The 24931-nt window shown below is 41.1% G+C and overlaps 1 protein-coding gene across 2 annotated transcripts in view; it reads right to left on the bottom strand.

Moving 5' to 3' along the window:
* The window catches only part of CPQ (carboxypeptidase Q), a 294636-nt gene that overhangs the window by 12442 nt on the left and 257263 nt on the right, over positions 1 to 24931 (bottom strand). The window contains exon 6 of one of the 2 annotated variants that reach the window (XM_018556153.1): positions 15597 to 15798. In XM_018556153.1, coding sequence (XP_018411655.1) covers positions 15597 to 15798 — 202 coding nt within the window. The remainder of the gene's footprint in view (positions 1 to 15596; positions 15799 to 24931) is intronic. The other variant, XM_018556154.1, reaches the window with a different exon arrangement.

Here is a 24931-nt window from a genome sequence, read left to right on the forward strand (position 1 = left end):
AGTTTTAGGTAGAGAAGGAAATGGTTAAAACTCTTGTAAGGTTTTTTCTTTTGCCATCTGTGTCCAATTGGAGGATTTCTCCTAACTTCCTGCCCTGCAGACAAAACATTGAACATCACAAAGTGATGGGAAATGCTAATTTAGACGGTTGTCACTGCAACAAGTGCCTCCATTAGAGGTGAGTTTCCCGCAATTCGGTTCTCCTTCTTCACCCGAGCTTGACAAAGAGGCTTCACCTCGAAACGCGTAGCTATCTACACACGCGTACACACTACTTCCAACTGTTTCACCACCTCCTCACTGTTTCAGCCGGAGCACGCTCTCAACGGCATCACCGTCCTGTCTCCTGATCCATTTAACATAGAGACGACCGCTGACAGTGTTTCGTTATACAGCATCCAGATACAGAGTGTCCTTGGCCGCAACGGCTCAGCCCGGCCAGCTGAGTCTCTGCGGCAGACAGCTGTTCTCCCACCACAGCGATTGTTCATATAGGATTTCAGCCTTCCACACCACTGGGCTCTACCTGGCTGTACCTTCCAAGGGGCTCCACCTGACTACATCCAGTGTTCCCTATGACATCTCAAATGTGAGTTTTTTACAACTGCTTACAACCGGTAGTAGCGCTCTCAATACATACTTTGTCTCCATTTTGCTACCACAGGGTTCCTCTCCGTGTTTTTTAAAGAGCTTGCACACTGTATCCTTTGTTCATTTCACCTCCTCCAGCTAGTTTGTATCCCTTGGTAGTGCGCTTGTCCTTTTGTCCTCCCATTAGAAAATGTCTTCTCTATTTCTGTTTCCTTTGATAACAAAACATTTGGGATTTTCTCTCACTTTCAGCCCTATTGGCAATAGTTAGTAGAACAAATAGAGAGGGTAAACCTCCCCAACAGGGACCCCAACAGCAATAAAGACCAGACAGGGTTGCAAACCCTTCCGCACTCCATCCAAAACAAAAACAAGGTTTTGGCTTTAGAAACATTTTGATCGCTTCAGGACTGGCATGTTACCATTGTAAAACCATTGTTTTTGAGCCAGGTAAAGCTTGATTTTTGTGGTATTTAATCATCACTGTGTTTTTTGTTTTTTTTTACTATATAAACAAATAGGAAACAGAATTTTTTTTTTAAAGTTCCCTTATTTTTTAGTATAAAAGTTCGCAAATAAAATGCCAGCGCTCCCAACATTATCCCTTTTTGGAAAGTGGAAAGTGATAAAAAATGTTTAGAAAATGAAGAAATATGCTGGTATTGAGGTGGCTTAAAAAATAAATGAAGGCTCGCTTAGCCGTTAAAAGTCATCAAGCCAAGGTCAAGTCTTTTGTTACTAGTGGAAGAAGGTTCCCAAGAGGATGAAATTGCATTGCATTGATACTGCATCATGTGCAATGGCTAAATGTCAAGGATAAACCCATAACACTTTAACGCCCCCCCCCCCACATTTTCTCTCCCCCACCTCCATGCCATCATTGGTTGTTGCTGGCACTTCACAACATTGATGGGCAGTAAACCTTTATAACCCCACCACCACCAGCATCCTCGATCGATTGCTCCTTTTTTACTTGTAGCCAGAGGATTTAATGAATAGATTAAGTCAATAAATCCTCTATTCTCCCCTTCCTCTGCTGTGAGAGGGGAGGGCTCTCCAATATAAACAGTGCTACACTGTTTACATGGTGATTGCTGTGATTGGTCACATCACATGGTACAGAGCCACTCCCATTGGCTCTGTACCTTTTGCCTGTGATCTTTTGTGTCCAGTCAAAGAGCGCAAAGGACATACAATACATGTACTCACCCCAGAAAATGCGCCAACCAGCCATTTAGTTACAACAGCCAAACATAATGTGGTTAAACTAATTTTGGATGTGACTTTCACAGTTTTACAAGCTTGTTTGTCAATATTTGCCAGTGGGTTAAATAAAGACATTTGTAGATTGACCATTAGAGGAAGCTCTGTATTTTACTGCAGCCTTAGTGCTTACCAGCTGCTGATATACATAAACACAAGGTTTCTTTCTTGTACATCTTAAAGGAGAACTATGGGGTCAGAGCTTTTCCCCATAGTTCTCAAAAGCTCAGTATACTGAGACGCCGCAGTTGGAACCGATCCCGACAATGCTGTCTGGATCCACCCAGCTGCGTGAGTGACAGCTGGCTCTGCCTATCTAGAGGCAGAGCCAGCTGTACCCGCCCCCTCCCTGTCCATTCCACCAGTCAGCGCTGGAGGATCTGACAGGGGGAGGGGGGAATCCCTGCAGGGAGCCGTGAGTGACAGTCACGGCTCTCTGCACAAATAGATCGAGAAGTGAGCGAGTGACGGTATGTGTTCACTCACTTTCCGATCTACTGAGCCGACCTGTGACAGTTTCATTGCTACAGGTTGGCTTAGATTATGAGGCTGAGTGAAAAGCACTCGCCTCATAGTTCTCCTTTAAACACACTACAAAACTATACATTTCCCATTAAAGGCAAAACTTTTAGGGTTTTTTTTCACTAAAGAGCCGAAGGATATAGCTGAACCTTCGGCTAATCCTTCGGCTCGCTTCGGCTGCGGGAGCCTATTCACAACAGCCCATACAGCAGCTGAAGCGATCAGCCGAGCTGAAGCATATGCGTTCGGCTCAGCTGAGCCGAAGACACAGCCGAGGCAGGAAGAACGGTCTGAAATAATAAAAAAAACCCGACTGCACACGATGAACTCCCGCAGCAGAATAACATTTTGAATAAAAGACCTGCGGGGTGGCCTGTCATTGCATGACAACAAATGGGCCAATTTATTGTTATTCAGCCAGCACTTGTCAAAATTTAATTTTGCGGCGGGAGTTTGTCACGGGAGTGGTAGGGTTGGCGTTTATTTTGATGAGTCGACATTGTTTTGGACATCACTGGACCACGTGATTGGCCTTGGATTACCTTGTTGGATCATTTTTTTTTGGTTTTGGTTTTTCTTTTTAAGGAATAGTCAAAAACTTTGGTTGTGTTTTTTGTTCAATTAAAGTATTTTTTCTACAAGTCTGGTCTCTTTTTACATTTACATTTTTGTTAACCCTTTAGTGAATGAGTAGGGGTACAAGTACCCCTTACTCATTCACAAGGGGGGGCAGCATCTGGGTGCCCCCTAATGAAAGGGGGTACCCCAATGCAAATATTCCCCCTGGCCGGCAGACCCCCTCAACCACCAGGTCAGCATGGGGACAAGGTGCTTTTCCAGGGGGGGCCCCTGGAAAAGCGCCTTCACAATGCCGGGGGCATGTGGCCTGGTATGGTAGGGGGTCACTCGCTCGCCCCCCTTTTCTGCCCTGCCAGGCCTAGTGTCCCCGGATTAAAGGTCTGGTTAATAAATTGAAGGGGGGACTCCCCTTTTTTCCATTTCTTGGCGGTGGGGTTCCCCCTTAAAATTCCTATCAGACCTAAAGGGCCTGGTATGACCTTTGAGGGAAACACCACACACTTTTAAAAAATGTTTTAACTCAGGGGGTCCCTCCTAACATACCTGAATCAGGGAGGGGAAACTACGCTGGGTTTTTTTTGTTTGCCTTTATTTACATTTTTTTAAATTCTGCTCTCTACCTCTGAGGCCTCTACCAAGCCACATGCTGTACGGCAGCATTCCACTATTTACTCCCTTCTGTTCAGCCCCTATGACAATAGGGGCGAACAGCAGCGATTGAACTGCTGTACGCTTAGGCTGTTTGGCTGAACCGAAGGGAGCTGAAGTCAGCCGTACTCGCTGAAGTGAATAGCGTTTGGCTCCCTTCACTTCGGGTCAGTTATTCACTCGGCTGCTTTCGGCAGCTTAGAGAATAACCCCTTAGTTTTTAGTTTTGCTGAGAGTAGGAAAAGGTTAAAACTTCTATTGGCTAGTGCTTGCTTTCTGTGCCCTGCTGTCTTGGAGATGCAACAGGAAATGAGAGGAAATCTCACCAAAGTGAATGCAGTTTTCCCCACTGGAAGATGTCCTCCTACCTCTTGTCCCTGCTAGTTGTATTCCCCCAGCAGGGACAGAGCCAACAATGTAAACCTGGCAGAGGATCTAACCCTTTTTTAATCTATCCAAAACTAAAACAAGGTTTAAGTGTTTACATTACTTTTGCAGAGCTGGAGGGGATTTCTAAGCAGCCATTTCAACATCTCTTAATTAAAAAAAGTCCAGTCCTGTACTTAAAAAACTGTGGTACATTCACCTTAGGTGTTGTTAGCAGGCATCATCCAGTGTCAACAGACTGCTGTCACTCCCTTGAAAGCGTGTTACGGGAGCCCCAAACATTCATAAGTAATTTTTAACTGCTTTTGCACAAAGTCCCATATAAATGACTCTCAGTTGGCCCCAGGTCAGGAACAATAAATTGTGGGATACAGTGTCCGTGGAAAAAACAGGAATCACCATGCACCTTTAAAGGTAGTGACAGCAGATGGTGCCTACAGCAGGACATAAGATCAGTTTATTATGTTTTTATAGACAGATGTTTACTTTAATTAGACCAGAGCTCTTTTAATGGTTTTAAGTCCCTTTAAAGACCGGAGTTATTTTTTAAGGTAAACATGCTGTATCAAAAGATATAAAGCAGATGCACTCTGTGTACTGAGAGATCTTCAGTTTTACGCTGGGCATACAAACCCCTTTCTGTTATTTGCAGATGAAATGCTAGACCATCAGTTAGACTCAAGCTCTTCCAGTTGCTTATGTTTAAGCTGTTGTGGCACATGTGTGTGTGTGACAGCTGGGGGACTTATATTGCTGAGATTGTGTAAATATCATATGACGAAACCACTTAGAGCTTGGCACAGTGTCAACACACTGAAAATAATGGCTTGGACTTCAGCACCAAGAGTCTTCATAACTGCACCCCACAGGGAGAACATATTCACTATCTAGATTTGTGTATTGTGCATTGTACTTTTGCAGCAATAAGTGTCATAACTCTGTCAGGAGAAGTAGAGACAATTCCCTTTACACTTGCAAAATGAAACAGATAATATTAATGGAATTTAGAGCAAAAAACATATACAGTAACCCTCTACAACCAACCAGATCTTACATGTTGAGTCTGCATAAACAAAACTCCGCACTGTGGTTAAGCCAAGCTATTTATGACTTTAGAGAGACCGTGCCACAAATGGGCATTTATATATATCTAAATCACCAACAATTAATTTTTATAATGGTGTGGCCACACTTCTTACAGATTACGTGATTTATTAATATTTTTAATATTTACATGTATTCTCCCTCCTGGCTGAGCTCATGCTGATAACAGATGTTCATTTTTTTTCATATAATAAAAGTGTTGTCAGGGTTACATGAAAGACAACTATAAGCTTGCTTAGTTCACAGTTACCGTCCTCCAGCAGTCCAATGAATGTTGCTTCTTAACCTTTTTGCTTTGGCAGAGAGAGAATACATGCGAAATACAGGACACAAATCTATCCCTGAGGCTGCACTATTATAAAAGTTCAAGAGTGGAGATTAGGGATGAGTTCAGGCTCAGACGAAACCTAGTCTGAACCTGAGCTCGTCCAAACACGGAAGCTGCAGGACGGAGCATACCCTGCCCAGCTGACTAAAAACAAAGGGGCTGGATGCTTGTGCTGATGTCAGTTACCTTATATGGCCGCATGACCATATTAGGTAAAAGTAATTTACCTAATATGGCCACGTAGCCTTAAAATGTCAATGATGTCACTGCACCCCGCCCCACTGTGCCCCCTGTTTACATCAAGATAAATGGATGGCACAGAAGGAGTCTCCTTCCATGTTCAGGAAGAGACTCTTCCGGGTTTGGAGGAGCTTACGTTCAGACCGGGTTTGGTTTGAACCAAAGCTCGACCATAATGGAGATTCAGATTTTTACAAATGCCTTTTCTGTACTAGTTCTTTGTAAGGGTGAGGGAGGGCAGGAAACAATGGCTCTTCTTTTTACTGTAGATCTACTTTAAACTGCCAAAATAACCAAAACTGATGTCTCTGTTTTTATTAGATGCTGGTTAGTAGAAAAGCCTGTTATTTTATAATGTTTTAGCACTCCAGAAACAAGTAATAGTAAAAGAAGTCAATAGATGCCTGTCTGGTTTGGCCCTTTGCATGCGCGATGATCAAATAAGGAGAATTGCCATTCATAATTTTATTTGCCTGAATATCTGCATGCAGATTGGTTTGATCTATGGAGAATCACACATATTGGGAATGTAGCTTTTCAAAAACTTCAGTCCTCTGCTCCATCCTTTGCCTCCTCCTCCCACTTATTGCTTCTCATTTTAAAGACACATATTTCACTTAGAAAATAGACACCATAAGAAATGCTCTCGTGATACAACCCAGTTTGTCAGCCCAAACTCTTTCTCTAGTCTCTACAACAGCTATATATATATTTTAAAAAACCCTCTTTAAGACTAATCAGTCATGTCTAGCTACTTCCGAGTCTTTCGCCTCACGCCCACTACATGAATGACACATTCACTCTGCATTCAAACTTTCTCTTTAGTAAGTCCCTGTTTGATCCCTTCCATCCCAATCACTCAATTGAAATTGTGCTTGCCAATGGTGCCAGTGACCTACTGACTGCAAAACCCATATGCCAATTCTCCATTCTCATTCTTCTCAAGCTGTCCTTAGCCATTGACACTGCTGACTATTCATTACTACTACAGTCAATTTCCTCTATAGCCATAGAGATTATGGAGACACTGATAGTTTGAATATAATTACTTTCATTTACAAACTGTCAGTGTCTTTGTTGTTGGGTGCCTTCTCTTTTCCTTATATGCCCAAGGTCTTAGCTAGGTGTTAAGTTAATTTGGCTTTCAATCACACCTCTATACAGATAATATTCAATTCTATCTGACAGTTCCTGATTCCCTAAATTCTCCTATTCATATCAACTTTAATGCCCTTTCACTTCCTTAAACTTTATATTTTATAAAACAGCCCCCTTGCACCACTTCCTTACCTGAAATAATGATGGTTGACACCTCCAGTCTCACTCCTTCAATGTTGCTGCCCTATGAGCACTGACTTCCATTTACTTAGAGCAGTGGTTCTCAACCTGTGACCTGTGGTCATTAAGTCGCGATCCAAGTCGCACTGTACTGCATCGCACGGCATTGCAGTACCACGTGTTCCAGTGTGGGTGATCGACCTGTGGGTGAGAGGTGTGTTTGGGGTGCCATTAAAATGAATGGCAAGGCAACGCACCTCCCACGCGTTGTACAGTGTGTTTATCGCAAAGAACATTCACATGCACACTCACAGACATTTACACGCATGAATTCACATGAATTAAAGATTCACCCAGTCTCCCTACCTTCTGAGAACTGAAGTGGATCCTCAGCATGGGGTCTAGTGTGGGCTGCTTTGCGGTGACGGAGCTCCATCCATATGTCCATTGCTTGTACAGCTCCCTTGAGTGCCCTGTAGAGGTGGTGGGAGCTGTAAGCAAAGCACGTATGGATGGAGCTCCCTCGCGGCCATACCAACAGCCCACCCCACCTCAAGCTGACAATCAGTACCATTGGACTGATTATTGCTCATACATCATTACCTGAGCGCCATTCCAGTCCAGGAAGAAGAACTGCACACTGCCATTGCTTAGGAAAAAGAAGTAGGACTTTGAATCACTGGATCAGCCTAAAGTCTGCGGGAAAAATGGAAGAAAAAAATGTCTGCAGGGAAAAAAGAAAGGGGCTTGAGGGATTTTGGTAAAGGTGGTGGGTCGGGCTGAAAGTTCTGATTTAGTAACGAGTTTGAGGGATAAAACGCATAAACATACTGTAATCATAACACCATTGTGCTCATATTAGCAGAGTTAGTACATGTTATTCTCTCTCAAAAAAAGTTAAATTTTATTATTTTATGAATGCCATTCAAAAGATTTTTTTTCTTTAATTAAAGTTATTTCTAGATAACTTTTTTTCTATTTATTTCTGACAGACAATATAATTAGAAAAAATAAGTGTTGACTAGCTGTGAGGAAACTAGAAATAGAACAGTTATTTTTCTTTCTTCAATTAATATTATGTTACTTGTGGGAGCATGGCGAAATGTATGATAGTCAACATTGCTAAGCTAATTAAGTCCGTGCTCTTAATATACAGAGACTTGCTTATCAGTCTGTTAGAGCGATTACTTATTTGGATCTAATGGTTTGAGTAGACCTAATCCAATTCCTGAGATTCAATGACTCAAACTGCAACAATTTTAATTACTACACAAAATTAGATGGATTGTGCAAGTTACTGCTGCATAGCCAAGGACATGCAACTTGTAATAATTTAGATATATTTGCTTCTAAAAAAAGACTTACAGAAATTATCTTATTAGTAATTGCTTTTTAATCATGGCTGTGACATTCTGGCCTTTTAAATGAATCTCCTAGCTTGAGCTGTGTCACACTGGAAAAGGCTAAGCAGTGATAGCCTTAAGCTGGCTATACACGCTTCGAATTTCGGCCAGTTCCTGCTGAACCGGCTGAAAATCGTTGTGTGAGTTCCGCTGTCGGCGCCCTTCCACCTGGCATCCCTTGTTCAACTGTTTGAAGGAGTTGGTTGGAAAAATATTGGCTGCATGGAGCTAGCAGCCAATCAATGAATGAAAAATATAGAACTGATCTTAAGATTAGGATGCTGGTCCATTATAATAATCACTTGAGGTTTGTTTACAAGCAAACCTGCCAGCTTCAACAGTGACTGTAGCTTGCACAAAGAGAGGCAAACAATGAATTGCAGGTGGTAGGCAACAGCTGTCACTGTTTCATACACGTAAGGGTAAAGTTATAAAGCAGTGAATCTGGCATTCACCAAACGTTCATTGAAGGTGAATATTCCCAAGATCTTTGGCTCCATCTGGTGGCAATATTGTGCTGTGAATCTAAAATGCACATTTGCAGAGCGAGCAGCTTTGCAAATGTTGTATAAATACACACTATTCTGATTCTGCTAGATTAGGTCTTGAAATGGATCTAGTCACAGAGGGGTTAAATCACTGTTTAAATTACCAAATGATAAGTCATATATAAAATTGACCCGATTGAGTATTTTACTGATTTAAAAGCATAACTGATCATTTGGAAAACACTGATATACAGTTAGGATGGAAATACATGTCTACCTACCTACTTGAAATAAAGTAAGCCTCACTGGGGGTACTGGTAAATGGAATTTGTAGGGCCCTTTTTTGGGCGAATCATGCCTACTTATTTCCTTTGCTCCTTAGCTCTATCTAGTGACCACAGTGTATTATTACAACACACTACATTCAAACTAGGAAAATATAATAAAAACATTTGCTTTTGGCATTATTTGCACAAAACGAATGCTCACAGAAATTTGCAGGACTAAGGGCTCTGCGAATTGTTTATAAACAGACCCCATGGGGAACCTACAAGAAATATTAATAATAATAATGTTGCAGCTATCACCTACAAAAGTACCCTGAAATGAGTCCCTGTCCAGTGTTTCCTATAAATGAGATTCACATGGAGAGAGTGAATTTATTATACATGAACTGTATTTATTTGTTCTAATAAAAGGTGATGTAATGTATATATTGCAGATGATTGGTGGGTAAGATTTAGTTTTTCCTGATCACATACAGCATTCAGTGCAGTTACCTGTATTATATATTAGTTATTAAGCTGAGGAACAACCACTTAAGGAAATCACAATGGGTCAATAGATGGGGATAATTCCACAGTACACAGACGCCTATCTGTCCTTTATCCCTTTAATCTCTTGTGTTCAATGTTCTCATTCCTGCTGCATTGTGTAGGTTATGATTTTATTTTATCCTCTATGTGCTCACTTTGTACAAGAATGACTGATATATTTATATGTATGTAGTAAAATGATTACCGACTTACAGTATTTTGTAATATTATAGTTTGATTCTTTGTGGACATTTTACTACGTTCCAAACTGACCTATGCAAGGAATCTCTGGCTATTTTTATATCACTTAACCAGGAGAGATTAACATAAGCCGCAAAGCTTAAAAGACGATTTTGTTTATTTTCCCAGAAAATAATCCAGGCCGTCATTAAACAGAGACTAAACTACGCAAGTGAGACAAAATGGTGTCCAAATGATGCAAAATACTCTGCGGCTTAGTTCCAAAGCAGTTGTTCATTCCCATGCAGTAACTCTAATATAATGCAAATATATTGTATATATAATAAGTATATTATAATCAAAACAGCATTCATAAACTTTGTAGTTGCAGTTAATTAGGGGCCTGTTCACACTGACGTTAAAAGGATTCATTTCGTAAAGGCTCTATGCACACGGCAATTACATGTGTCCAGTTATATTTGGGGCTTATTTCTGGCAGCATGTCATGGTTTGCTATGGCTGAATGTGCACCTAAACGTTTAGCAGGGTCTAAGTGCATTCAGTCAAACAGCGCCTAAGTGCATTAACACAAGAATCTGCCTGCTTAGCTTGGTTTTACTTGGCTAAAGGCATATAAACACGGCTAAACCCAACATACCTAAATGCAGGAAAATATGATCTGGGAAGCAAAAAAGATGTTTATAACTTCTTCTGAGTTTACTGCAAGTGGCCCGTGTGCATGGGGCCTTAGTGCTTGTTCTCACTGTCTGTTGCGTTGCGTTTTTTCTGCAGACCACTACACATGTATGGCGTGGACATGACACAAGAAAACTTGTGCCATGTTCACACTATGCATGTGCAGTTGTGTTTAGAAAAAAGCAGCTCAACGGACATGGTGTTCAATTAGTTGTGGCTGGTGCATTCCTCACAACAAAGCTACACATCAAAATGGGTGGGGAGTCCCAACTGCTTCAACTGATTGGCCCAGGAAGGGTGTGTACCAGTTACAGTTTTGCGTGGGCTTGGACAAACTCAGGTGAACTAGGTACACACCTAGCCCCCACACATCATTAATTGGGAAACTTTTCCCAACTGTTTTGTCTAATCTTGCTTTATGGAAGAAGAGACTCTGTTTTAGTCACTTGATTAGCTCCAGTGTTCCAATAAATTATGAACTGTCAGGAGCAGTCATATCATATGAGCAGCATTCACCAGCACAGATGATTCCGAATATCCCATAAACCCTTCTAGAGAAACCAAAAGTTATCATGAGAGTCTTGTCATATTTTATTATTTCTCAGGATGTTTTTTGCTGTGCAGCTTTATAATTGCAGCAGAGGCCGGGAGAGTGACAATATGAACATCACGTTAGTGTAAGTATGGTTATATTCATTGTCATGGAGCTCTGCAGGAATTCCCGATAAGCAAACACTCTCCAGCAAAACTCAAAGCAGACCTTGAATGTCACATTCTAGTAATAAAATGTACATGATCACTTTATTTTATAAAGTAAATGTGTAAATACAGTCCCTGTGTTACACTGTGGTATAAAAACCCTGGTCGCATTCCCTCCATACTGCTGTGGAATTAGGATAATACTGAACTGATAAAACAGCCCAGTGCTGACAGAGTTCCTGGTATGGAAAGTCAGTCCTTTTAAGTATTGACTTGCATATACATCTGTGAAAGTCTCAGATGTCTCTATACAACCTTAAAGCCCATTTCCACCTTTGTAGCATTTATTGTGGTAATGTTAGAGACGCAGTAATGATGTATATGCGTGTACATTTTCGGAAAGCCGCTAATGTGTGAACATAGTCTAATGTGGCTTCTTGTGATGGTGTGGCAATGATCCTGCACTGCTCCTGAATTCAGAGCAGAGTTGTCACTGTCACATAGGCCGTGCCTGCTTAGTGCAAGCAGGGATAAAAAAAACTTGCAGGGGGTGTGGCTATCAGCATTGCCACTACCAAATCGCAAGCCTGTTATTTGGTAGTGGCAATGTCAATCAATAGCTGGCGACACCTAGTCCTGCCACTACTTTCTGGATTGACATCCCTGCCTCCCACTGTGATCTGCATTGTCTGAGAAGGGGAGCCTGTGAGACACAAATGATAGAGGATTTGGCTCAGACAGGAAAGGCGAAGGAAGCTTCATGTTTACTTCATTTGTGCATTACACAGTAACTGCATTTGGTACTTGTTTACATTTTCATAAAGGAGCCTTTAGTTGTACTTGAAGGAGCTTACATTAAGGACGAGCACAACAATTTGATATTTTTTCATAGTCCAATGAGCAGACATTGGTTCTACAAGCCACAGAGTGGCAGTAGGAACAGTTCTATATGCTGGTTATGCAATGTGGAAGGGGAGCGTGAATCACAAGAACAGCTGAACATTGTCACATAAAACAATTGACATATATCTACTTCAACTATTTAGCGTAGTTGTGCTTCATCCTTTCTTACTTTTGAAGCTCAAATACGGAACTTCTGAAGCTCATGTTAAAAAGAAATTAAAAGTACGAGTAACATAACTTTATAAAAGTTTACTGTTGATTTTTGCCCACACCGAAGCTCTTTTCAGAGACAAACTCAGATTTAGTCCCATAAAAGCCTAGACAAAGTATATCTACAGAACATAAACGTGTCACATTTCGATAAAACACTGCTCTATCACCTAGATGTACTTTCTCAGACATGACACTGGCCTTTCTTCAATTTAAGCTTTTGAAGCTCTTGTCTATTAAACGCCGCAGTGTTCCCTTTCCTGCCTTATTGTTCCATAAGAATGATGTAGTGTGTTTTGGGCTGTCAATCAGAGTTCCATAACACAGACGCTCTGTGATGAGCTAGGTGTGAATGTGACAACATATTTATTGCAAGACTGCACTTTGTGTTCCCGTCTGTCATTCAATGTGCCGTTCTATTTTACGACATAGCAGAATGCACTGACCCTATCATTCTTTGAAATAATCCTTAATTATACCTCATAAAGCTTGGCAGAAAATAGTCTCTGCGAACACGAAGACTCCTTAGACAGTGGTATAAAAAGGAGTTATTTTCTGCTACATTAAACAAATGTAAATGGCTTATTATGAGTATAAAATTATAGATTTCAGTGTGAGAATGCAAATCTATTTTCCTGGCTTGGTTGCTGAAATGTGTCAGTTGTTTTCTGTAACTTTCATGATTCCCAATCTAATTGACTAGCTAATGTCTGTAATTGTCAATGCGAGTCTCGCCTCCCATTGCTTTGTAGATTTACAGCAGAAACAGAAACTTAATTTACTTCTCAGACCAGTAATGGGCCATCAGTGCCAGTGCGGCCATATGCAGAAATGCATATCAGTGCTATCTTGCATACCTCATTGACTTGTTATACTGAGACACACCCAAAGCTGCCATATTATAGAACTGTATTCATTTCTTAAAGTTTATAGTTTGGAGTTCTCCAAAGAGCAGCAGTCACGATCATTGAACATGATTATACTTTCTGCATCATGAAGTACACACACATCTCAGGCCAGAGATATCATTTTTCTCCATAGCGGCAGCTGTGGCTGCTATAAGGCCAAGAAAAAAGGGGGGCTCATAGACAATTACTTCAATGCTCATGGGGCTTGAGAGGTCTATCAGTACCACTGTTGCATGTAAAGGATTAAGGGAGATTTTTTACACTGCAGTTGCACCCTATTCTCTCATTTGGAGGGACAATCTCTCTTTTATAACAATATCCCTCTCTTCCCTATTCCTTCTCAAACGTCCCTCTTTTAAATCTGGTATATTGGAATGTGTTACTATATGTACCATTTAGCTGCCATAAGTGTTTATAGTACTAAGCATTCTTCCATCCTTCAGATTATTGCACTGGTTATTTTCAAATCATGATACAAAGGAAAAGTATTGTTAATATTATTATTATTTTTATTCAGGATTAATATAGCACCAACAATATAAGGAATACATTAAAGTTACAATCCAATCCAAAACAAGATGGTTAGGAAGGCCCTGCCCGTGAGAGTTTACAGTCTAAAAAGGGGAGGGGCAAGTGATACAAGAGGTGGTAACTGTGTAGGAATGAGTTGTTTGAGAAAGTGATAGTTCAGTGTTTGGGTAGAGTGGAATAGGCTTCCCTGAAGAGATAAGTTTTCAGGGATTGCCTAAAGGCAGAGAGAGTGGGAGATAGCTGGGCAGGTTGGTGTAGGGAGAGACGCTAGAAAAAGTCCAGGAGGCAAGAATGGGAGTAGCTTTGAAAAAGGCCCCAGTTGATTAGAGCAATCATTTTTGCCCCTTAATTTGTCATAATTCACATAATTGGGCATGTGGTAGGAATGTACCCATTGCCCAGATAGTCTAGGCTAAAAGATGTCAATTTGTCCAACCTCAAAAGGTTGGGAGATATGGGTTGGCTACCCTTGCACACCCTAAAGCCAACTTTGAAGTGTAATGGCTTGACTGTACCAGAGGTGTGGAGTCTAGTGAAGATAGCTTTGTAATTTCATCCAAATGTTGGTGATTGTGGGTGGAGGTTAAAATGGCTGCACAAAGATTCTAAGTTCCCTTAATATTTAAGTTATACTTTGTAGGGAGATATATAGGTCTTATCTAGTGTTTGATGATTGATTTACATACCATAACAAGATAGGGGATCTACAATATAGCCATAATAAGAAGTTCATGGTAGGAGTACCTGTATCCACCACACTAAATGCAGTGTAGTACCCCATTTGTCAGACTGTCCTCGAAACTGCTGACATAATTAGCTGCTGTTTGGTGCCTATACTACTAAACCCTGAAGATTTTTCTATTCTTTTTTCTAAACAAAAGAAAGAATACATAGCCACATGTTACAGAACATGTCCATTAAGTATTAGAATAGGCTAAACAGAATCAAAGTTATAGGGCTCTGCCATGTCTAGGTAATCTGTTGCCTGACGCCAACAATTCCTTATATGAAACTGTGACTTTGCTCCACATATTCTGCAGTTAAAGTAGTATTACCTCTCAAATGTTTTTCAATAATGAATGCAGATCAAACAAATATACATTAGCCCAGCAAAGCATTTCTTTACATTGTTTTACCCAAGCACTTACGGTCATCATGTTTCCAAATAGCTTGGAGGAGCAGGGAGTGAGAGGCTTGCCTTGCTGCGCCTGTGTTCTTGTGGAGACACACACAGCTTACTAGCACACACAAGGGTGGCTCTACAGGATCCTGCAAGGGAAAAGAGCCACCCTAAAACAGGATATCAGGACCAGTGCTCAGAGGACCCGCTGATTCTGCAGGAAACTAAATATTAAGGAACAGCATCTATTGTAAGTGACTGACTCTGCATTTGAAATACCTGAAAATCCTTTTGACTTTAATATCACTTTAAGTTTATCTCAAGGCAAAGCATAATGTGCAAAGTGCAGTATCCAATAATCAGAATTCATGATTTAACAATCTTTCTGTAGTTCACTTAAATCTGACTGACTTAGATATACACTTACAGGGCTATTCACAAAGGGTGAAGAGTTTGGAGAAGGCAGGAGAAGTGAACAATCCAGGACAACATAGCTGATTTGGAAAAATTCTCCAATTCAGCTCACCTTCCATTTCAGCTATGTTGTCCTAGATTGTTCACTTCTCCAAACTCTCCAAACTCTTCACCCTTTTGTGAATAACCCTGTTATTGTATCATGACTGTTATGTGCACTGTTTTAATTGAGAACGCCTTACTGTATTATATAGTATTGCATTGAATTATGTTGTAGAGCAAAGCTCACCTGGGACACCAGCCTGCATCCAGAAACTAATGTCTGTTCCTTCCGCATTGTCGTACAGTTTGGTTATATTGATAGGTGCCAGCAGCTTCATGACTTCTGACATGATGACCCGGGCTTCTGGCTTTCCAGAAAACTGCATACCAACAGGCATAAATGTTCCTATATCAGACTCCATGACCAGGTCCATGTTTCTAATGTCTTTCTGGATATAAAAAAAAACAAGAGGGTCAAATATAATGTAAAGAAATGTAAAACATACTAAAGGCAACTTTATCAGAAATACACTTTACAAACTATTTCTATCGTTTTTTACTACACTTTTTCTGGGTTTTCTGGTCCAAATGCATTATTTGTTCACTGTTTTGGACTCCACCATACATTATTAAAAAAAAAAGAATACTTCCCATGTAGCCCATCATGGTAGTGAGCTTGGAGTGGTGGCTACTTTACAACACACACAGGGATCATGGTAAACATAAGTAGCCACCCTCCAGAAGGAAGGACAGTGTCAACACCAATTCAGAGATGATTTGAGGATCTACAGCCGAGTGATACACAAATAAGATACATTTTTAATGTAATGTAATGTTAAACATTAAGGTACTTGAATGCATTTTTAACTCCTGAGTTTAGGGTCACTTTAATGACATGCCACTTGTGAATGGGCCCTGGTCTGGTAAAGTCAGTCTGAAGCCCCGTTCACACATAGGCGTTTTGGAGCTCGAAGCTACAAAACGCTCAACACAAGGAACCCCGATTGCTGTCTATGGCCCTTGTTCACATCTGACCACTTAGGTGTAAATGGTCACTTAATGTTAATGTTCTACATTAAGGTTTTTTGGCCTATTGGATACATAGTTTTTGCTTTTAAAATACTCTGTCACCTAAACAAGAAAAAGGCTAGTGGGTATAAAATGCAGCTTTTATTATCTTCTGCTATGTCTGAATGCTGGAACATTCAACATAGACAAAGCTCTGACATTTCCGGGTAGTGGCAAAGTGTGCCCTCCCCTTCACGTTGCAATTGGCCCATCACTATGATGGGTCGCCTCTCTGGCTAGTAGATCTGTGTGTGAGGTTGGCGAGGGGAGGGAGGCAAGCTTCATCACTACCAGAAATGTCAAAGTTTTGACAGTTAAGTACAGCCCAGCATGTGGTCATAAACAAAGGCAAAGAGAGCTGCTGCAGGTATGTGCTGTTGCTTCTAGGCAACTGAACTTTATATTTCCTAGAAGATTTCTTTTGTTTAAGTGACATTATCAGTGCAGCAACCCCAAGAGCTGTTTTAAAATCAGATTTCAAGATTCCTAACAATTTCAAGTGAGCACGACCTGTATCCCACAATGGGAAACAAAGACCTGTAAAGCATTTTTTGGAAGGTGTAGGAGGGGGTTATAGAAAAAAAGGTAAAACCTGAGCTTTACTGTAAAAAAAAGCCCACGGTTTAGAGCGCTAAGTATGCAGCTAAAGACTGGAGTGAGAGAAATCGATCTCTACAAACTCGATAGTAATTTATAATTTTCATCATAAAAAAAAGACAACGGTCAAAATTCAGGTCATACGTTTTTACAGCAAAGACTGACATATACCATTTAAAAAGTTCTAGGGTAAGGCTTCTCAGACTGCAGAAAATGAGCCAGTTATTTTAAATTCTACTTGTACTTTTTTGTTCCAAAAAAAAAAAAGTGACAGAACATGTTCTCTGTCCAAAGTGAGCTAATGACAAAGAGCCATAGTATTCTCTATAATTACCATATCCACTTCCCTGGCAATCCCATGCACCGATTTGCTGCTGTGATTACTCTTTTAACCTATCCTTAGATGAAGTTTAAAATCCTTTGTGTGTTGTGTTAGTGTGTAATTTGAAGTCAGATCACTAAATCATGTCTCAGTTATTCCACGAAAAGTATTCTCTACTGGAAATTAAGAAAACGTATACCGTGGTTGTGTACTGGCTTATGCTGGAAGTTTGTAATTCAACTCATACTTACTACAAATGTAAATATGATGTACAATATGTTTCATATGCAATTGGTGATATACATAAAGGACCTTTGAAAAAACATGTATCTATATTTGGCTAAATGCAGGACTCATTTTATTCCACAACCTAAAGCCAATATGTCACCAATAAAAGAGCATTTGGATATGGCAAGCCATAGAGAGCACAGAGTGTTCAGATGTGCATATGAGATCTGACTTTCTGACGTGGTCTTCTTGGCCAGTTTCTGCCCTAAGAGGGAACACTTTAGTTACATCTGATTAATGTCGGAATGGGCACTGGGCCATGGGGCAAATGCCCCCCAGTAGAGTCCTCTCCTGGCTTTTATGTCTAGACTATATTCAGGGGCAGCACTAAAATGAAGTGATAACTGTGCACTCCAGAAATACATATAACCCAGCTGCTGGATAGCAAGTCATGCTAAGAATCCAAGGTCCTCAACAATTAAGGTCGTGTTCACACTAGCCCCACACGTGAAATGTTCAATGCGTTTAGGCACGGTTTGCTTTGTTTCAGCATAGGGAAGCCCATTCATTTCAATAGGCTGCCCTACACGCATGCAGTAATTTGAGCTGTGAGGTTCATGCGCTTTTTAAACACGTTTTTGCCAATCTTTCGTTCGACGACGTGCGTTTTGGCTGCCGCAATTGAAGTGCCATTAATAAATAATGGCACAGAAGGCATGAACGTGCACCAAACTGCATGCTTTTGCATGAGTTCACTCATCAATAGGTGGGCACATGCTTAAGATACAGCAGCTTGACCATATTTGCCACATGATTAACTATAACTAAAGTTAACAAATATAAAATTGACTTTTTGGAGAATGTCCTTTACAGACGTAAAGCAATGTCCAGAAACCTAATATTGTTCTACATGTGCCCTGAATATGCTGCAGAGATAAACAACAGTAAACTGTATTTTTGCTGATGAAAATAAGAGAGTGCAGCCTGCTAATTTCCTATTTATAACCTAGCAGCATGTGCTTTTAATACTAAGCCACCCACATCATACCATTATGTCCCTTGTTAAAATGCACACGCTTTTCATAACTCACAAATTATTAACACATGGTAAGAAAATTAAGATTTAGAAAATTACTATTAAACTATTTTTGTGTTTTTCACATGGGTCATAAAGTATTTTAAAGACTTGATTATATATAAATGTGTATTGCTTGTCTGATAAGAGCAACATGTGAAAGGAAATAGCCTTTAGCAACTAATGTGCTATCCTCTTTCATTCTTAAGATTACATTATATTTACGAAAGGTTGATTCTCATTAGTTTATTTATGTTACTGCACTTTACGTATCATCATTGCTCAGTACTATATTATTATACAAGCCCATCAGGAGTTTTATTTTCAATCTGTGTCCTTTGGGGGGGATTTGTTTTTTGCTTCCTTTCCTATAGACCCAACAGGAAGTGAGGGGAAATATTTGTAAATAGAGGAAAATCCCCACTTAGACAATTGTCACTAGAATAGGTGTCCCAATTAGAAGATTCCCTTTTTATTTCTGTTCTGGTGAAGTAAAAAATGTGGATTTTCCCTCAGTGGACACACTGGTACGATTGGTGGGGGAGTGCATATGTGTGAGCTGAGGCACTGTCACTGTTCTGAATGGCTACAGTGATAATGTCTCTTTAAAGTGATTGTTTATATAAAAAATGTTTTTAAAAAAAGGCTCCTCTGCTAAGAAAAGGGGTTAATGTTTTCCACTCCCATCCACCCATGCCACCACTCTTGACTCTCTTCAAGCACTAATCTGCCTGAAAAATCTTCAGCATCTGACACTTCTGGGGGTGTTGGATGTCTGATCTCCCTCTGTTCTATGCGGTTCCTTCTGCTAGCCCCTGTGGCACTATAGCAGTGGCATAGCAGCCAACAGAAGGAACCACAGGATGCAGTGGGGATCAAGCATTCAATGCACCCACAATTTTGTTCAGTGCAGTAGCCAGTGAAGCGACAGTGGAGATTAGGGCGCAAGCAACAGGAAGGATAAGTACTCATTTTTTTGTAACTTTTTCATAGCCCATACATTATTATGATGTTTGCGCAGTGCTTTATAAAATGGAGGGAAACAGTACATTTACAATGCAATTTCAATACAGGAGGGTTAGGAGGGCCCTGATCGTAAGAGCTTACAATCTAGTAGGAGGGGAAAGTGATACAAAAGGTAATAATTGTGTGGGATGAGTTAAAGGAGAATTATGGGATGTGTTTTTCATAATTCAAGGCAATTCTATTAAACGGGAAGTCACATACAAACACATACCGCCAATCACTGGCCTCCCGATCCTCTCCCTGCAGAGAGCGGTGACTGTCAGTCACCGCTCCCCGCAAGGATTCCCTCCCTCCCCTCTCAATTTCTCCAGCGCTGACTGGAGAACGGACAGGGGGCGAGGGGGCACAGCTGGCTCTGCCTCTAGGGAGGCAGAGCCAGCTGTCAATCAGCCAGTAGGGTGCATCTGGACAGTATTGTCGGGTTCCGTCCCGGCTGCAGCGCGGCTCTGCGCTCCCAGCATATAGCGGCCAACAGCCCGCTATATGCTGAGTTTTAGGTCACTGGAAGACATGAATCCTTCTGTGACCCTGAAGGTTCTTTTTTACTGGAAGAAGTAAAAGACAGTGATTATATTGAGGTGGGATAGGCTTCCCTGAAGAGATGAGTTTTAAAGGATTGCCTAAAGGTGGACAGAGTAAGAGATAAACTGACAGATTGTGGTACGGAGTTCAAGTAGATGGGAGAGGCTTTGCAGAATCCTGCAGGTAGGAATGGGAGGAGGCGACGAGAGAGCTGGAGAGCAGGAGGTCTGAAGTTGAGCAGAGAGGACGAGAGAATGAGCAGAGAGCAGAGAGAATGTTATTGTTATTTGTACAGAGCTCAGGCATTATGTATGTGAGAACTTTACAAATAATACATTCCACTGTAGATGCTATGGTAACCATCATTTATATATACTGGTAGACACATAGAATACCTATGAGCTGTAACTGGGAGGTGGATGCAGTTAAAGGTCATGAAAAGTTTTCTTTTATTTATTATTACCGCTCTCTGAAATGGTCTTCCTCTGCATGGTCTTCCTCTGCACTACGGTCTGAGCATACAACAGAAAAATAAAGCACGGTTCAGCAGCATGGCCCCATGAGAACCGCAATTATAATGCCAAAAGCCATTCTTGGCAAGTGTTTACGGAGCACAATTAAACAGCTGGAAAAGGCACAAACTGATTTTATAAAGCCAGCTAAGTACAACCTGAGGTGTTTAGAGATCTTTAAAGAAATATTTCATTGCTGAGCCCCGGACTGCCAATTTTCAGAAGGTAGAAGATTTTTATACATCACATTTCAAACTGAAAAGTGAAAACCCCTAAGTAAAACCATCTTCCAAAAAATTTTGACAGGCGAAGATTAAAAAGAACATTACGGCTTAACAGAAATAGGCTAGCATAGTTTTTCACTCTTGTAAGTACTGCAAGTTAAATAAGATTACATTATAAACCATTTTATAAATAGACTGCGGGCCCAGCTGTTTCTAATGAATCTCGCTTAGTGCTTTTAAATGTTTTGGCCTTTCAACATGGGAAGAGCTACTGGCCCTGCTAGCGCAAGTGGTACGACGGTATGTTTATTCACAGGCATGGTTTCCAACTCTCCCTTTTTCCCATAGTTCTTAAGTGTCCTAAAGGACCTCGCACCCAGCTAATTGCAACATCATTCTATGTGCCAAGAAAAACTGCAAACCATTAATATCTGCAGTGTAGCGCTAAGAGCCGATAAGGAAGATTGTACAGTACAGAATATCATTAAGAACAGAAACATTTATTTTCGAGAAAATACAAAAATATTAATGTCAGAGCATGTGAAAGCGTGTTTAATAAAACAATTTATGTAACACATTTGCCTTAAAGCAGGCAGCTCTAAAAGCACAAATGAATGCAGTTCAGCATTCATTATCAAATTATGTTTTTTCTTTTTTTAAACGCAAGCAGTGTGAGCAGGGCCGGCGTTAGTGCAAGGCAACGTGGGCAGTTGCCTGAGGGCGCCAGGGAACAGGGGCGGGCTCGCGGAGAAAGTAATTATTTCTGTCGGCTGCTCGGCATAAGTGGTTGCATCAGCCCTGAGGGGTGATCCGTCCGATCTATAGAGATCGGTAATTAGGCATCTTGAAGGGCGGATTCCCCTGTCCGCTCAGGCATGTGAAGGAGCGAAGGCTGCAGGAGGAGGAGCAACGGCACAAACACAGTTACATCACGCAGTCCGGCGTCATCAGGAGGCGTCATCGGGAGCCAGAAGCGCGCCGTTACAGCACAGATCTGGAACGGTGGAACCCACAGAACGAGGACACGCACCCACCCCAGACACATGGGAGTATCGGGACTCGGGAGCTGGCTGCGGGGAAGGCAGAAGTTGGAGGTGATAGAAGATAGAGCGGCGAGTCTGAGGTAAGACAGACTGAGCTCTGCTCTAGGAATCAATAGAGAGTAAATTAGTAATAAGAAAAAAGAGCCGAGCCTGGGCTGGGAGAAGAGCTCAGCCGGCAGAGAAACCCTGCAGATAACAATCAGGGAATATCCCTGAAATGATATCCAGCTCAGTGTGAACAAGTTGTAGATAGGAGAATAAAACAATAAGCAATGTGGCTCACTTATGTATTTGGAACCTACTGCTGCTCTATACTACCGCTGCTGTAAGGTGAGCTTGCATTATAAGTGCTGAGCCACAAGTCCCTGCATGTCTTGTCACCTTATTGCTTTGCAAAAATACTTAAAGGCTGAAAGGAACAATTACTTTGTGTTATTTTGATGTATTTCTGTAACATACTTCACATACCAAATTACCTCTTTAGCATTACTGTGGTCATACAAAAGAAGTCATATAACTGTAACATGGGTCACTGTTTTGTTGACAAAGCTATATTGCTGATGTACGTATTGGGGGGGAATGTATCAAAACTGGAGCAGGCAAAATCTGTAGCAGTGCCCAATGCAACCAGCCAGCTTCTCTCTTTCATTTGTTCAGTTAAGATTTAAAAATAAAAGAGAGAAGCTGATTGGTTGCCATGCACAACTGCACCAGATTTTGTCTGCTCCAGTTTTGATTATTTCTAGAGGTGCACCGAAATGGAAATGTCACAACCAAAATGAAACAAAAATTTAAAAAAGTCAGACCGAAAACGTTTTTTATTTAAACTTTTCATTTTTAATTATTAAAAAAAAATTATATTTATTTTTATTCAATATTTTTATTTTTTACTTTACTTTTAGGTGCTTCAGTGAAATATCGGGGGTCTAAACAGACCCCTGATATTTCCCTTTTTAAAAAAGAAAAAGAAATTGAGGACACAGAGTCCTTAATCTCTTTTTCTGCAGCCCCAGTTATCAATGAACAGGAATCCTCTATACTGAGTGTTTCTGTTCATTGATAACATGAGGACAGAGTATGTTTACTATAAGCACAATCATGAATGAACAGGAAGTGATGTAGATCACTTCCCATTCATTCATAATTGAGGATACAGTAACCATACTCTGTCCTCAATTATCTACACTCAGCGATCACTGAGTGTTTGTACCACTCTCCACCCTGACAGCTGTCACAGTACGTACACAGTACACTGTATGCTGTATGGGGATGTTGGAGTGGTGTGTGTGTGTGCGTAGGTGCGTGCGAGGGGAGGGGGAGTAAAAATGAACCTTCGCCTGAGTTGCCAAAAATCCTTGCGGCCCGGAGTGTGAGTACCTGACTATAACTTGGGATCAGCTTTTTGCAGTCTCTGTACAGTAGAGCTTAGGCTGGGAGAGCAGAACAAGGAGCCAATCCCTTGTGCTGGAGTGCTTTTTTGCTAACAAGGAAAATTCTGAAGTGAGAGCAGAGTGACTGAAAGATGAGCTCATCAGTGTGCTTCCTTTCACTGTCCAATCACAGGCTAGGGGAGAGACATAAATGCTACTTTATTGCAGTCAAAGGACTGGATAAACAGAAATACAAATCCTTTGGTTGGCCTTAGGGATACATATATATATATATTTCTAAACTGAGTGGCCAGATTATTATGACCACCCCATCAGTACTTCATTGGGCCCCCTCGTGACTCCACGAGATGTTGAAAGGTGATGCGAGGAATCTGACACTGCACTGTTGCCCTTCTGTTGTCTTGTACCAGTCTTGCCACTCTCCGTTCTGCCCTAACATTGACTAGTCGCTGACGGCCACAATTCGCACGTTCAGACCCAGATTTTCGGCTGACAGTCCAGTCTTTAAACACTTTAACAACAACTGCTCTTGAGCATTTAACGAATTCTGCTGTTTTGCTGATACTAGCTCCATGGCTCAGAGCGCCAACAATCATCCTGCAAGGAGGACACAGAGTGCAAAACCGGGCTTGCTTAAAGTGGGGAAGAGTTATAAGCCCTCTCGGGTTTTTATTGCCATATGTGCCCCAAAATGTTACTGTTCTGTGGTTAAACAGGAAGTGAGATCACCCCAATGAGCCACACTAGCGACTGCATTTGATTGGATGAAGTCGCTGTTGAGCTGGGAATTTTACATCCGGCTTCTCCATTTTTTCAGTCAAAGTTTGTCATGCCGTGATGTGCCGACAGGGCCACAAGTCAAGCCATGTATAGCTACCTCAACACAGGTTCACACCCTACCGTGTTATAATAGTAATTGGCTCCACTGGACAGATTTTACTCACTTCATATCCTGCTGTCTCCACAATAAAGTGCCACTAAACTCTGGAGTTAAATCTTCAAAATGCATTCAAGTACCTTAACTATTAACAAAACTGTATCTTATTTGTGTATCACTCAGCTGTAGATCCTAAAATCATCTCTGAATTGGTGCTGACACTGTCCTTCCTTCTGGAGGGTGGCTACATTTGTTTCCAATGATCCCTACGTGTGTTGTAAAGTAACCACCACTCTAAGCTGGATGGACTACAATCCATGTTTAGTTTACTAATTTGTACTGAGATTGTAGTCCATCACGAGAGTGAGCTTGGAGTGGTGGCTACTTTACAACACACACAGGGATCATTGGAAACAAAAGTAGCCACCCTCTAGAAGGAAGGACAGTGCCAGCACCGATTCAGAGATGATTTGAGGTTTGTGAGTGATGCACAAAAAAGCTACATTACAAAAACAGCAGGCTGAGGTTCTGAGGTTCACTCACACTGCGGCCGTCCATCTCAAAGTATGAAATATTTGATGGACGCTATGTTTCTGTGTTTCTAGCTTTGGAAGAGTAAGCTACAGAGTCAGGCCCATAATATAATACGTTTCATTGCCTACCATTTTTTTAAATTTCTAACCCGCCATTGAAAATG

The sequence above is a fragment of the Nanorana parkeri genome, unplaced genomic scaffold (assembly GCF_000935625.1).
Source record: "Nanorana parkeri isolate BGI_ZX_2015 unplaced genomic scaffold, ASM93562v1 scaffold226, whole genome shotgun sequence".
Taxonomy (NCBI): Eukaryota; Metazoa; Chordata; class Amphibia; order Anura; family Dicroglossidae; genus Nanorana; species Nanorana parkeri.